The sequence below is a fragment of the Halichoeres trimaculatus genome, unplaced genomic scaffold (assembly GCF_033239565.1).
Source record: "Halichoeres trimaculatus isolate MK-OKI-2021-1 unplaced genomic scaffold, fHalTri1.1 fHalTri1_scaffold_12, whole genome shotgun sequence".
NCBI classification, from domain to species: Eukaryota; Metazoa; Chordata; class Actinopteri; order Labriformes; family Labridae; genus Halichoeres; species Halichoeres trimaculatus.
This window is the reverse complement of record NW_027437190.1, coordinates 29322472-29336518: the sequence shown is the minus strand read 5'-3', so window position 1 is coordinate 29336518 and position 14047 is coordinate 29322472. Positions and strand designations below refer to the sequence as shown.

Here is a 14047-nt window from a genome sequence, read left to right as displayed (position 1 = left end):
GCTGTACTGCCTCTTCTTCAAAGCGCTCCCCACAGCCCCGAGGAGCAGGAAGATGTAATGGGACAGAATCAATTTTTGTGAACCGCCGGAACAACAACCCGGCAGGAGGAGGAACACATTTTCACCGCTCATTGGGGAAGACTGTAACGTCTCCTAAATAAACACTTCCTCTCTTTTTTTTTTCCATGAGATATTTTCTGGCCAAATGCCTCCAGTGAGAGCAGGAAGAGTCTGATAAAAGACTTTTTGAGTTTTGCTGAGTGTGCATGTTTTACTCACACACTTTAGTGCGGAGTCATGTGCGGACACATACGCAGAGGGGGCTGTTGAGGAAATAAGGTCCTTCAAAGCTAACCAGGAGGAATGATGCTGGAGATAAAATGTCTCCGGAAGATTTATGTGAGCAGGTTCCTCTGATCCACATCCACACAACCACCTGACAAATATACAGCGTCCCAATCTGGTTTTGTCGATTTAAGCTGCATGATTTACAGACTTGATCTCCAGAGCAGCATTCATTAGTCCATCAATCATTGATTACTGACATTAATTTTCTGTAAATGTTATAAATGCACTTAATCAGTTTCTAACTGCGTTAATTTCTCAAATTATCATTCAAAGTGGAAAAAATATCATAATATGTCTAACTGGAGCTGATAAATGTTGCAGCAGTTATAACAAAGAGGAGATGTCGGAGGAGACGTAATGTATGGTCCATGAACAGCATTTCCGGAAATGTTGTAAATTCAGGAAATACAAATCCGTCAAAGCCCAAACACATGCGTCTCCAATCCGTCCAGATAACTGTACAAGACTCTCCAATCTGAGTCTGAAGTGAGTAGCAAATCATTTGGTCCAAGTCTCAAGCAAGTCTCAAGTTTTTCTGTTGTGGACATCTGTTGATGAAGTCAAACTGAATACGTTTGAGTTTTGACATGGTTTGTTTTATTTTAACGTCACTGGGTGGTTTTAGGTAGTTGTTTAGGGACTTCCTGTCCCCTTCTATCTGCCCTACAGTAAATTGAGATGGTATAGGGATGTCTTGATCTGTTATACATGGTGGATTTCGTTACGTGATCGGGACTGATCCAGTTTCCACGTGTTTTCAGCACCGTCATGCTTTACAGCTGCTGCAACTCAAACCATGTTGCAAACATGTCTGCTGTGTGGGACTACTTCTCTTTGGGAAGCTATCATAGTAAAAACAGTATCTTGCAACATTTGTTAATTAAGTGTCCCTCTAGGAGGTACCAACAGGGCTCACTTTAATACAACAAATATGATTTGTCATTTACAACAGAATCATCCAACGGAGTATGTGATTTATCAGAGAAAGGTATCGAAAAATGAGGGTCAGATCAGATCGAAAGTCAAAAAATCTGTATGGGGACATCCCTGGCTGGATATATATAGCAACCTGCTGGAGCAGCCAGACCACAATGGAATAAATCCAGAGTAAGTTGACACATTAACTTGAATGGAAACCTATCTGATCCAGTGAGTGAACCTAGACTAGAGACACATCTAAAGATTTGGACTGTTATATTTCTGTGATCAATGCCGCAACCTTCATCGTAGGTCCTTGCAGCCTGAGTACCTACATAGAGGTGTATGTTCGCAGCTGATGTGCACCTCTTTCCAAATGTAAGTGGGCATCACAACAGCAAGGAACACAAGCTCTGTGACTGGGATCGTGTTTACAATGATGAAAACATTCCCGAAACCCCCATACATCAAAGCCAAACATTTAATCTCCTGAACATCTCCTCTCTAGTTGTCTTTTTCATAGTCGCTGTATGATCAACAGCAACATGTGTAAGCTGGAGTACTGCAGTTATACGTCTCGCTACAACTCAAATAATGTGAGTCTGTTTCTGTTTGTTGTGTGCTCTGGAAACTTTAGAGATAAGAGGTATGATGAGCTGACTTTCAAGCCCTTTGCACACCAGACCCTTACTTTTCGTGCAAATATTTTGTGCGTTTACATTTTTCGAACCTACTGTTTTTCAATGCAAACTTTCACACCAGCAACTTTCTTTTCAGACCGAGGTCCATTTTTTGCAAGTTTTGCTTGCAACGAGTACACATCTGACCAATCAAAACGCTTGTTGTTGACAAGTCACAAACCAAAACATTCAGCACTGATTGTGAACGTGTCCCAGCATCCGTTTTTTTTTTACAACAAAAGACATAAAAACTACAAAGACAATGACTACAAAGACAATGTTTGGAGGACGATAGCTGCGGAGATTGAATAGGACGACTCCAAATTTTTCACAATTTCATGCCATTATTTACATCGCCATTGGTGTGCAAAGGCCTTTAGGTAAAAAAAAAAAAAAAAAAATTGAATAAACATGTCAACACAGGGAAACCGGGTATAAAAAAGCTTGTCCCCCTACAGCGTCAAAAATGCTAATTTCAAAAACACTCTTCAAGTGTTGAATCATAAAATTGACTCTTTTGCATCATTCATGTTTCTTTAATTTCCCCTTTAAAACAAACAGGCCAGAGAGTGTCAACAAGGTTGCACTTGTTGAATTGAATGCTGAAATAATTTGTTTCCATGCATGAATAATAACTGTAATAATTAAATATTGTTTTATTCTTTTTAGCAGCAAGTATAAGAACAAAACACACCATGTGTTTTCTGAGCCACTTCACCCAAAGAACAATTAAACAGTTTCAGATGGATTATAGAGTGGATCATGACAATAAACTCCAGGTCTGCCTCCTCACATTACCACAGCACATTAACTGTGTTATTATCACCTACTTGATGACATTATTATGTTTATCCCGAGCACACTTGTGTTAGATATGACCCTTGGTATTTGGTATAATCTCACTGAATCACTTGCGGGTTGTACTCGTGCGTTTAATGGATTTGAGATCATGTGGGTGATGACTCATCCCCCAGCAGGTCATTGTGAGATTACAAAAACCATTTGACACCTTCTGATCAGCACGGGAAAAACATGTCAACAGAGGGATGAGACACACTTAACAGTGGGATATTAGCAGATACATGCAGATACATCTGATCTGCTCTCTGTGGTTTGTGTGGGAACAACAAACCAGTCAGTTGTTGGCTTTAAAGTGTATTAAAAATGTGCTACAATCTGTTCCATTTCTCCTGTTTTTTTGGACTGTCACTCACTTAGTGAAGAAAAATAAGAAATACTTTCTCAACCTCAGAGTGAGATTCAATTTTGTCGTTCTGTTTTTCAAACTGCTGAACATACGTAGGCTGGAAATACACACACAGGTGCACAAACATGCTCCAGTGGAGAGGTTTCACAGTGAGGATGCTGCACACTGAGGGATGCTGAGCAGTTGGAGGTTTGGTTCATCACTCAAGGGCACCTCTGCAGTGGTAACATAGACTGTATAATATATGGATGTAATGTCTGTGATGTCACCCATTTGCTTCTGATATAGAGTTTGGAAGCTGGGGGCTTTAGTGGTAACCTGACACGCCAGGCAAACAGTTTTACATATCACCCACAGGAATATTTCACTAGTGCATCTGAGTCACAGCTCTTCGGATTTGTTTTCAGAGGTGGGACCTCCAAAAAAATCAGCAGCTGGTGATTGGACGACCGTTCTGATCGATGCACTCACCACAGACTAATCCACATCAAGCCACAGTATGACGTAGCTTCTGTGCGCCGCTGCTGAGAAACAATAGACGAACAACTGCAGGATGTAAATTTAACTGTTTCTACTTGGTTAAAGTTTGTAACCACATAAACACACTGAAGTCCAGAAAATTGGTACCATTGAGTACCGATACTGACTGCCAGGTACCAGACATCAGTTCTGTATCGTTTCAAATGTGAAAGGTACCCACCCCTTACAGTTAGAGCAACGAAAAAATACTAAGCAAATTAATGAACATGTATGCAGATAAGAATGGAATCAAAATGAGCTATATCACAGGGATGACATGAAACATACTGCTATGTTTAAGATCATCTCGTCCCACTCCGCCTGACAGAAGTACAAAACATCAATTTGATCTAATTCTTTACTGAAGCAGCATGATTAGTCACTGTTTAGATTTCTGTTTTCAGTGATTCCTTTTTTCAGCTTCATCTTTCTCCCAAAATGAGTTGTTGTTCCAGTCAGAGCAATTCTCCACAGTAATTTGACTCATAGCAGAAAATTTTTGGCTGCACGGTGTGAATTTGCAAAGACTGAAGTGGCTGCTGACCAGCGAGGTTTAAAGGATTAACCTGATTTAGCTGAATCACTGGACTCTTGTGTGTGCTGCTAATTCAACAACTGGCTGTGTTTGGCTATTTGCCATTAATGCAGCAGACAGGCTCAGTCTGACTACTTTAGCATCACTTTTATAACAAGTCTTAAAAAAAAGCACATCAACTTTATTCCAAAGACAGGCTCTGATGAAAACATGGTGTATCCCTGAGGTTTACTTTACGTAATGTTTGATGATGTTTGTCCTCACTCTGCTTTTTGACTCATAAAAAAAGTGCAATAATCAGATAAAATCTGAGCATATGCCACTGTGAGATTATGCTTGAAGGGAATCTGTGCCACATTTATCTGGATGTCAAATGAGCACTGATAGTAAATGAAGTTAATTAAAATGATTTCTCTCGGTCCGTGCTGCTCTGATCAGGAAAACTAAGTTTCTCTGCTCTTGGAGCTGTGCCCGCAGTAAACTAAATGTACCGAGATGCTTTGGAAGCATGAAGCCATGACCTCAGTCTGCTGCATTTCTTACGCTGTCTGGAAAAAAAAAAAGCTGAATATCCAAGTCAGCAAAAACTCTGTGAAATGTATCCTTGGATATAAAATTCTCTGCATTTTTGAGCCGGTTTCACCTTTCTTAGTTTGACGACTGAAGCAAGAGTGGGGATATGGGGCGTGCTTTACCCTTAGCATATCAGAATCTCACTTGATATCATGTTTTATGGTTGGAAACCTTGGTAGATTGCATCATGGGACTGAGAGTGGACTGAAAATGAAAGCTGGTGGAGCCTCTAGCTGGAAAAGCTCAGGTTTTGCAACTGCAGGTGTTTCTTTTTCTGTTTGCACAACTCAAAACTAACAGAGATAAGGATGAAAACCTAGAAACTTTCCTTTCATTTAAAGATAAACGTGTGTCTTGTTGGTCAAAGATAACTTTCTTCTTTCTGTGAGAAGTTTATTGTCACACCTGCAATTTCTCCAGATCAAAATGTCAACTAAATGTCAGCCACAGTTTGCACAGGTCATATCGATTTTCATGTTGTCCCGTCTATTACGGATCTTACCTTCTAATCCACATGTCTTGGAGCACTCTGACCAGGCCGACCACCCCGACAGCTGACAGTTGACCGGGCACTCGACCACGCAGGAGATGTTCATCTGCCACTTCTTCTCCAAATTCAGCTGCAGCACATGGAGGGGAAACTCATGAATTGCCATCGAATCAGTCAGAATGAGGCTTGGGTCCAGCCAACTCAATCTGTTACAGCCTGACAGCTGCTTGACCTCTCTGCACTACGATTCCCAGCAGCCTTTGTTCTGGCAGAGGGGGAGACTTTGCTGAGCAGCATCAGCACCGACAGAGTTAGACCATCATGTGAAAGCCACTCTGACACAATGTGTTTTTGTGAACGAGCCAGATGATGAAGTGGGCCAAGGGTTAAATAGCTGTGGGGATGGCGGTGCCGCAGCCCGCCGGCTACAATTACAGAGAGCAGAGACACATTACGACTGAATTAAAGCCTCAGCCCGAAGCCCCGACAACAATCTCTGCGTGGGAACACATCTGAATATTTCATGTTCCTCAGGGCCTAATAGCAGTGCAAGGGTGCAATAATATGTTTCACTGACTGATGTGATCGAGTCGTTAGGAGGAATGAGGATGTCAAGAAAAGTGTAGAGGGAAAGAGGAGAGAGCTCACTTGAGGATTTTTTGCAGGTCTCACCTCCTCACAGAATTTGATATCCACTGATTTTCCGTCACTTCGAACACAGTCCAGCATCCGGGTCTTGATGCCGCTCCCACACACGGCGTTTGGACTCAGCTGACATGTGCTCCAATCTGCGGACAAACAAACACATTTACATGTAGAATCTGGAAAACACTGCAGAGAGTAGGGTTGAGTATTGGTATGAACATTTTGATACAATAAATAATGCAAGATTCTACCAGGTTAACGAAGAAAAAGAAATAGAGATTGTGTTATGTAAAGCAAAATATAACTCAAAATTAAAAGGACCAAGGAAGAAATTGATGTCTATGCTATACTCACTTATTCAGGACAACAAAAACCCACATTATAAAGTTTAGAAATTAAATATTTTAAATATACTTTGAGGTAATATTTATTATACAATGTATTGGCAACATACAGGGTAGTAGCTCTTCAGTGCCATCTACTGGAAGATATGGAAGTGCGGAGGTCATATTTTGCTTCCAACTTGGCTGAAATATGAGTTTTTATTTCTTATTGAATAAACTGTATAAATAATGGACGTAGTCTCCCTGATGTCACATGTATGTTTCTGAAATATATTTTTGAAGCAGATCGGCTACCACTGCCATGTTGGAAGTGGCAGGGGGCTTCAAGAACAGCATAGGGTGCCCCTCAGCAGGGGCAGATTATTCACAGGCTCACCTAGGCTGCAGCCTGAGGGCCCCACATGTGCAGGGGCCCTGGGCTCCAGTGGCTTGATTTATATCCTATGAGATCCTGGCCTGATTCTCTCTCAGCTCTTCAAAACAACATCAACGAAGAAACATTTATCATTATTTATTAATTTTGATTTGGAACAATCAAAGGAAAAATATATCATTACAATTTTTATATGGGCCGTTTATCATGAATTTGCTGTTATTTATGCATGATACACATGTATTTTCTTTTAATCAAAGTTTAAAAATAAGTTGTTCAATGTTTTTATGTTGACTGAGTTTACTGAAAATTTACTGCAAACAAAAATAAACATTTATACCATTATCAAGAGGTCTGTCGTTTACACAATGTGGCGAGTCACCTGTTGGTCTTGTTTTGGGCTTGTTTCCTTAGAACTGGTTGCCAATTTCTACCACAAGATCTAGCAGCATTGCCTGGCAATTGTGCCTGTGCTGGTATGGCATGAAATATAAAAGGGGAGGCCCACAAAAAGAATAGCCTAAGGGCCCATGACCGTGAAAGTGAAATTAGCGATTCAGACAGGAGACATTTTTTGAACCAGGCTGTAAATAGGTCTAACGTCTTTTTGACTTGGTGTGTATGTGACTTTTGGTACTTCCAGAGCCAGCCTCAAGTCGACACTTGAGAAACAGCAGATTTTAGCACTTCTGCATTGTCTCATTTTCTTAGACTGGAGGTTGCCGATTGGTAAATGCCGAAGTGAGTGTGATGTCATTACTGTTCAACTGAGTATGCAGGTCACTGTAAGGGTGCAGTCAGCAGACCGGCCACATTTAAACATGTAATTTGAACAGTCAAACAAAAAATCAGATTTCAGCAATAAGCCGGAATTGAGTGTTAAGGTCTGCAGTGTGAACGTGGCAGCAGCAGAAAAGTGTCAACGCGAGTTGTCATCTAACACAAGTCTGGTCCTGCTCAAGGTTTCTGCCTGTTAGAGGGAGTTGTCCTTGCTAAGTTAAACGGCTCTTATATACCACTCACACTATAGTCTTGACTTGCTCTTTGTGTAAAATGTGTTCAGATAAGATTTGTTGTAAAACCCTCTGAGGTGGTGGATCATGTGACACAATCTTATCCTGTTAGTTTGATGGTGTATAAAAAGAAGATAGGCAATTTAAATACACTCAAACATGCTTTCAGTTTAAGTTGCATCGACAACGCTCTCAAACCACCCTCCCACAAACATGTCAGTGAGTGTCAGCTGCCTGTCGCACCTATTATCTATTTTTCACCTCACCACAACAACACGAGTGTTTGTCCCCAACTCCCAAGTCAAGTCTTTGGGGAGTTAATCCTCAGTGCAGTCGAATCGTAGAGAGGGTTTTTGTTTTTTGTGACTATATCGAGGTGATTTGTCACTATGTCAGGAAACAGGAGTGGGTTATGCATAAAGATGGTGGCATTTTTCATGTTAAGCCGAGAAGAGAGTGCTAAGAGAAGAACACTTCACGTGGAAACATGAAGCAGAATAACCATGCATTTGGAGCAGAGCCTGTTTTCTCTTGGTGAATTAAAAGTCCAACACACTCTGATTTTAGCTCAGCCCTGCACCCCGCTAACTCCAGAGGGAAATATCTGTCTTTCTTGTTGTTGCTAAATGCTACGCTACGCTCAGCAGCTAGCTTCTTACTCTGTCAGTCTGCTGTTTTGTTCTGAGCAGATACTGTATTTGGAGTATTTTGAGCCTCATCACCCGCTGAGTGTGACGCTAAGGCTGATGAGAGCAGATACAAAGTGAAACCCACAGCGATGACTTCAGAGAAATACTGACTTGATGCGAAATTGACGGCTAACTGTACATGCATCTGCAGGAGGTGGGAGACGTAATGAAATGCGAGTATTAATCCTCTAACCTTGGATGTTACTCACACTTGACAGAGAGTGCAGGTGCATGAATACATATGAGATGTTTGTGAAAGATGAGCTGCAGTGACGGTTGAAAACAGCACCATCTGCTCGCTCTAAACTTCTGTCATCGCAGTTTTTTCAGGCATGTACATCAGGATTCATCCTTTCAAGAGAAAAACTTTACAATATACAGCAAATATTTCTGTTTTTGATGTTATTTCCCTCAGAGTAAAGACGAGGAGCAAATACTCCAGAAACCAGCCTTTCTGTTTTTTGTTTTCTTTACCCGTGTTCCTCCTCTGTAGCTGGATGTGTTTTTCACTTGAAGCAGGATGATGTGGCGAGACAAAACATAAGGAGACGCTGTTCAAAAGCGTTCAAATGCGTCGGCTGTCTGAAAAATTCTTTACACTTCACAATGAATAAATCCCAGACGGTGGGAAACAAGCGTGGCATGTCTTTGCTTTTTGAGGGTGAACACAGAGAAATGCTCTGTCGCACCATGTCGCCTCATGTTACTTTGAAAGTTGTTTAGCTTAAGCTTCTATACTCTGATGCAGAGTGCATCCCAGGATGCCAAAGTGCTCAGTTTTCCTCCGTGAAATCCTCCAGTGAGATTTTTTTTTTTGATACGGTGTATTGACACAGCCACACCATCAAATTAATTACAAGTTATGTTGCTGACATAAACTAAATTTCTCATTCTCTCCCCTGCACGGCATCAGGGAGATGTTCGAGGAGGGACGTGCCCGGTGTACAAATAAACCACACTTGACTCCACGATGACTCAGCAGCACGGTGAGCATGCATCTTGCATGCCATACTGAAAGTTTGCATGACTTCTCCACCAGTGTTGCACGACACTCTTCCTCTGCCTCGTCTGAAAGCCTCGAAATAATCAACGTGTGTGTTTTCTTTTTTTATTCTTTGTTTGAAGTCAGAGCTGCGATGGCTTCGCGCTGTCAGGGATCACTGTCGATATCAGATGGTTATTTTGTCAGCAAAGGGGTCATTGAAGGTTTATAACGGCTCACTTAAATCCAATAAATCTGGCTGCCATCACTTTGCTTTCATGCGAACATCACAGCGAGCTGTGTGGCCCAACTTGAGTCGAATTTGAAAGCAGTATCAATGCAAGTTCTCCAAAATAAATCTCACTGGAAGAACCGCGCAGTAACAGGCTGATCCTTGGCTCCTTTAGAAATGATTCCAGTGAAGTGGAAAGACAACATTTTATTCCAGACTTATGCTGGCAGTGCCTTTTAAAACCCCAGCGTGCATGCTGTTGTTAAAAAACACTCTGTAACAACAGGGAGGCTGAGGTATCACTCATGAAGTGTGCCATCCGCTGACAGAGATGAGTGGCTGTTTTTAGCTGCACTGAGCTCGTTTGCAAGCTCAACTCTGGGAATTGTGTCTCTGTCTGCTGGAGAGCTTTGTGGCACTCTGGGGACTGAAAATAGGGAGATTGCAACAAGAAAGAGCAACAGTAAGAGGCTGAGACAGAGGGAGGGAAGGAAAGAGAAGGAGACAGGCGGCAGGAGAAGGAGTAAAACTGTGAGGAGAGGAGGAAAAGCTTGGATGCTTCAACAACAACAACAAAAAAAGATTGCTTTACCCAATAATAATCTCTCCTCGTATATTATGTACACACACCCTAGGATGTCTGCATGGCACTGTGAACCCAGCAGTAGGGATTATGTGTCACGTCTTCCAGTGTAACAATGCAAAGCAGAGCGAGGAGGAGGTTGGGCTGGTTGGGAATGTGGGACAGCAGCAAAGCAGACAACAAAACAAATCCAAATGAAAAATGAGAATGCTGCCAATCTGTTTTTTTTTTCTTTAACACCCGATTGAAAAAGTTTTCTACGGTTTCCAGAATGAAATGTGTGAAATGATGGAGTAATATCCTGCAGATAAGACTCAAGAGCAAAAATTTGAGGAAACCTCATCATTTTTGAGCCGCAAATGTTCAAAGATGAGTCATATTTTATCAAATTACTAGTCAAAGTTATATAATACTTCTTGTCTTACTGCTTTTAAAGTTTGTTTTTGGCCCAAGCCTGCAGCCGTTTCCATCCAAAATTCCAAGAACAAACCGTACACACACACACACACAGTTCGCAACTTCCTTGTGGAGCATTTAGCAGCCAACGAGATTGTAGAGACCAAAAACAGGGAAACCACCAACTAATTGTTGCTTACCTGGTGGAATCAAAACATAAATCAAGTTGAAGGATGATTGTCATCATGTCTGTCACACAAACAACAAACAGCTGCAACTCACTTTCGAACCAAACTCACGCTCACACCTGTATAAACTGAACATTACCTCTTCTTCTAAACGTTTCTGTGACAAATCTTGTCCACGTAGGCAACAAAAGGTGTTTTTTGACTGCAGGAACTAGGGTCAAAATTTATCAGAACTGAGTTTACCCCTTCTTCTCACTGTCCAAATGTTGAGTAACTTTGAGGGTTGGAGTCTACACAATGAAAATTGTTGGGAATTCATTCTAGTTTACGTTTCTTTACATGTCAAAATATCTTCATCAGGTTAGTATTTAACGATAATCTAAAACTATTTGTGAAGGAAGCATCCACCTGAAAATCATCAATCAATGGGCTTGGTTTTTAAGCCAAAGCACAGGTTGATCTCTGACGTTTTCCCACTTTAGACAGCAGAAAGGGCCACTGCTTCACTGGTTTAAGCTGTTTTGAGTTTTTCGAAGTTGCTGCAACCAGTGGCGGCTTTGCCACTTACCCTTGTCTCCTCACAAGTGTCAACAAATCCATCTGTATCATAATAAAGCACGACCAAAACCAGCACAGGCTGATGATCCTTGATGCTAACAGGCTAATTGAGGTGCTGCACATTTCAGGTGTGTCCCAATTTAGGGACTGCAGCCTACGGAGGCTGAACATTCCAGTGCTGCATTAAAAGCTCTCCCATTTCATAGGCTCCTCCAAAATGCTGCCAATGAATCCAGTCTCCTTTTCAGGTGACGTGGAGAAGGATTCAGTGAGTCCTTCTTAGCCTCCTTCCCCAAGACTCATTGTGTGTGAATGTCGAAGATGATAGACACGACCAAACTCTAGATGGAGCCCTGTTTCATGCAGCTGTGAAGGATTTCTGTCAACAACTATGTGATTGTGTTTCTGAAACATTGAAGAAAATTTAGTTTTACAGTTGAAAGTGTGTTGTTAGGGCTCTTATTAAAAAATATACCAAGGAAATACAGTTCTTTCTCTTAAATCTTATCGTTATGGTGAAAAAAATCTATAAAATATAAAGTCTCTTACTTTGTGTTTTTTTTTTTTTTTTCCAAAGGGGGATTCAAACAATTCATTCAATCAATTTGGCACTCTAAAAAAGGTGTTAAAACCAAACCAGCTTGCATTTGATCAGTTTTTTAATTTTTTTTTTTTTTTAAATAAAATCCCTCCTAGCGCTTGTTCAAATTCTATACTTGTTCTATACTCTATTGATAAAGCAAATCATAATGTAACATATTAAAAAATGATAGTAATACACATCCTGATGTAAATGTTAGGTTTGCTTTGCGTTTGTTTGAAAAGTAATGTAAGCCTGACAGGTGAGGGTGGCGCTGTGTGACTTTGAGGGAAACAAACAGGAAATGCTCCATAGACCGTCTTGGTTCAATTTGCCCTTGCAGCCCACGCAGGCTACGAAGGTCCGTTCCTTCGTGGGCTGCAGGCCCTGAATTGGGACACAGCTAATGATGCTGCCGTGTCTGTCTCCTTCTATGATGTCCAATTTCCTGAATGACCTTTGTCGTTGTCTTACTGCCCTCTACTTGTGTGGCGGTGTGTTGCAAATATCTTTTTTGTTTTTTTCAGTCAACCACTGGCCTGATTTCATGACCTACCAGGTCTTTGGAAACACGGACAAATAATGAGCTTCAAAAACCATGTAGCTCCTGGAAATGTTTTACCCGAAAAGTTTCTGAGACTCATATAACAGAGCATTTGTAACATAATACTCTACTGATCTGTGTACAGGTTATTTAGTCTATCACAGTCTACTGAATGTGTGAATAAAGTTGCAAATGAGTTGGCTACACAAGCAACCGTCAAGCAGTTCATATGAACGAAACGGAAGTAGCCTGTGGGTGTCTGAGCAAAGTCTGTTCTTTAGTTTTACAGAAAACAGATGAGAAAATGACTTCTGAGCTGGTTTAACATTTTGAGCATCAGCACAGACTTCTTTCCAAGTCAATAATCATAAACTTCTTTGGAGGACTTCATTCATACACTTTAAATGTCCTTTGTGAAACAGCACCCTGAAAAAATCTCAACACTCGAAGAGTAAAAACTTTTATGTCCAGCTTAGAACAGATCAAAATGCCACCAGTGTGACAAAGTAAATTGTCCTGTACACTGGTATAACCACTGTAATGCAGAGAGATGGATTTTATTGTGGTGCGGTATATTTTCCACAAGATGACATTCAAAGAAGAGATTTTAAAAATAACCTTTGCAATTTTCTTACCCAGGAAACAAAAGTGATTACGCCATAGAAAATCAAAAATAGATGAGTCAGAAAATCGATGGTCTCGCAGATGAAGAGCCCGTTCTGAAATAGAGGCTGTGTTGGCTGCTGTGTTCACTGACAGATTTAAAGGCCCCCTTTCAAAGAGCTGTTTTCATGTTGGTGATTTGGTTCAAGTTGAAGAGTATAAAACCTGACACACCCATGGCAGCCGCCCAAAAAAAATCTGCTCCGTCTGAAATAACAAGGTGAGTACAGTTCTGTCAACGCTCTGTTTTTATATGACCTTATAGAGAGGAGAGAATCAGCCTGAAGACGAGATAGTCACCCCCATAAAGACATCATCAACAGGATTTTTTCAGCATTTCTCTACCTGTGATGTTGTAGAAGTAGTTGAAGCAGTTGAGGTTCAGGCTGCAGGGCTCCCTGTCCACTGTGTCTGGACACTGCCGTCCCAAAGAGGGTGACCGCAGGATGTAGGCCACACGTTCTCGATTCTTGGTCCTGGTGCAAGGCTGAAACACAGACATCTTTTTAAAAAGGCGACAAAAATGCTGCTGAAAAGTTTGATGACTGAAAGGACGACATGTCCTCTAGCTGAACCAATCTCTGACGCTCCAGAAACACTGATGTCTGGATTCACTGAAGGCAAAATCTGTGTGAACGCGCCACTTCTGGATTCTCTCAGGCTCTGTTCAGGCCTGGTCCCTGCATGGATGTTTTATCATTGTATGTCTCATGGCTAATAAGTAAGATCCTCCCTCTTCCCTCTGCACTTGTGTTCCCATAATGTAGAATTTCTCCAGCAGGAAACAGATAATCTGCTTGAACGGTAAACCATCAGATCCTACACAGTCATTGCTCGGGAAGAAGAGAGTTGGAGCAGGAAATGACAGCCCTCTTGAATAACTCCATCGCTGGTACCATGAATAAAACATGCCAGGGGCCCTGCTGGTGCCACGGCAGACTCCAGATCGAGATTGGAATTGTGGGAAGTCGTGTGTCGAGCACTTTG

At 41.4% G+C, this 14047-nt stretch overlaps 1 protein-coding gene across 1 annotated transcript in view; it reads right to left on the bottom strand.

The window, feature by feature from the left end:
* Positions 1-14047, bottom strand: part of thsd7ab (thrombospondin, type I, domain containing 7Ab) — a 271299-nt gene that overhangs the window by 47343 nt on the left and 209909 nt on the right. Inside the window, exons 19-21 of the mRNA XM_074683386.1 lie at positions 13406-13547; positions 5943-6058; positions 5283-5400 (exon numbers count right to left, since the gene is read on the bottom strand). Coding sequence (XP_074539487.1) covers positions 5283-5400; positions 5943-6058; positions 13406-13547 — 376 coding nt within the window. The remainder of the gene's footprint in view (positions 1-5282; positions 5401-5942; positions 6059-13405; positions 13548-14047) is intronic.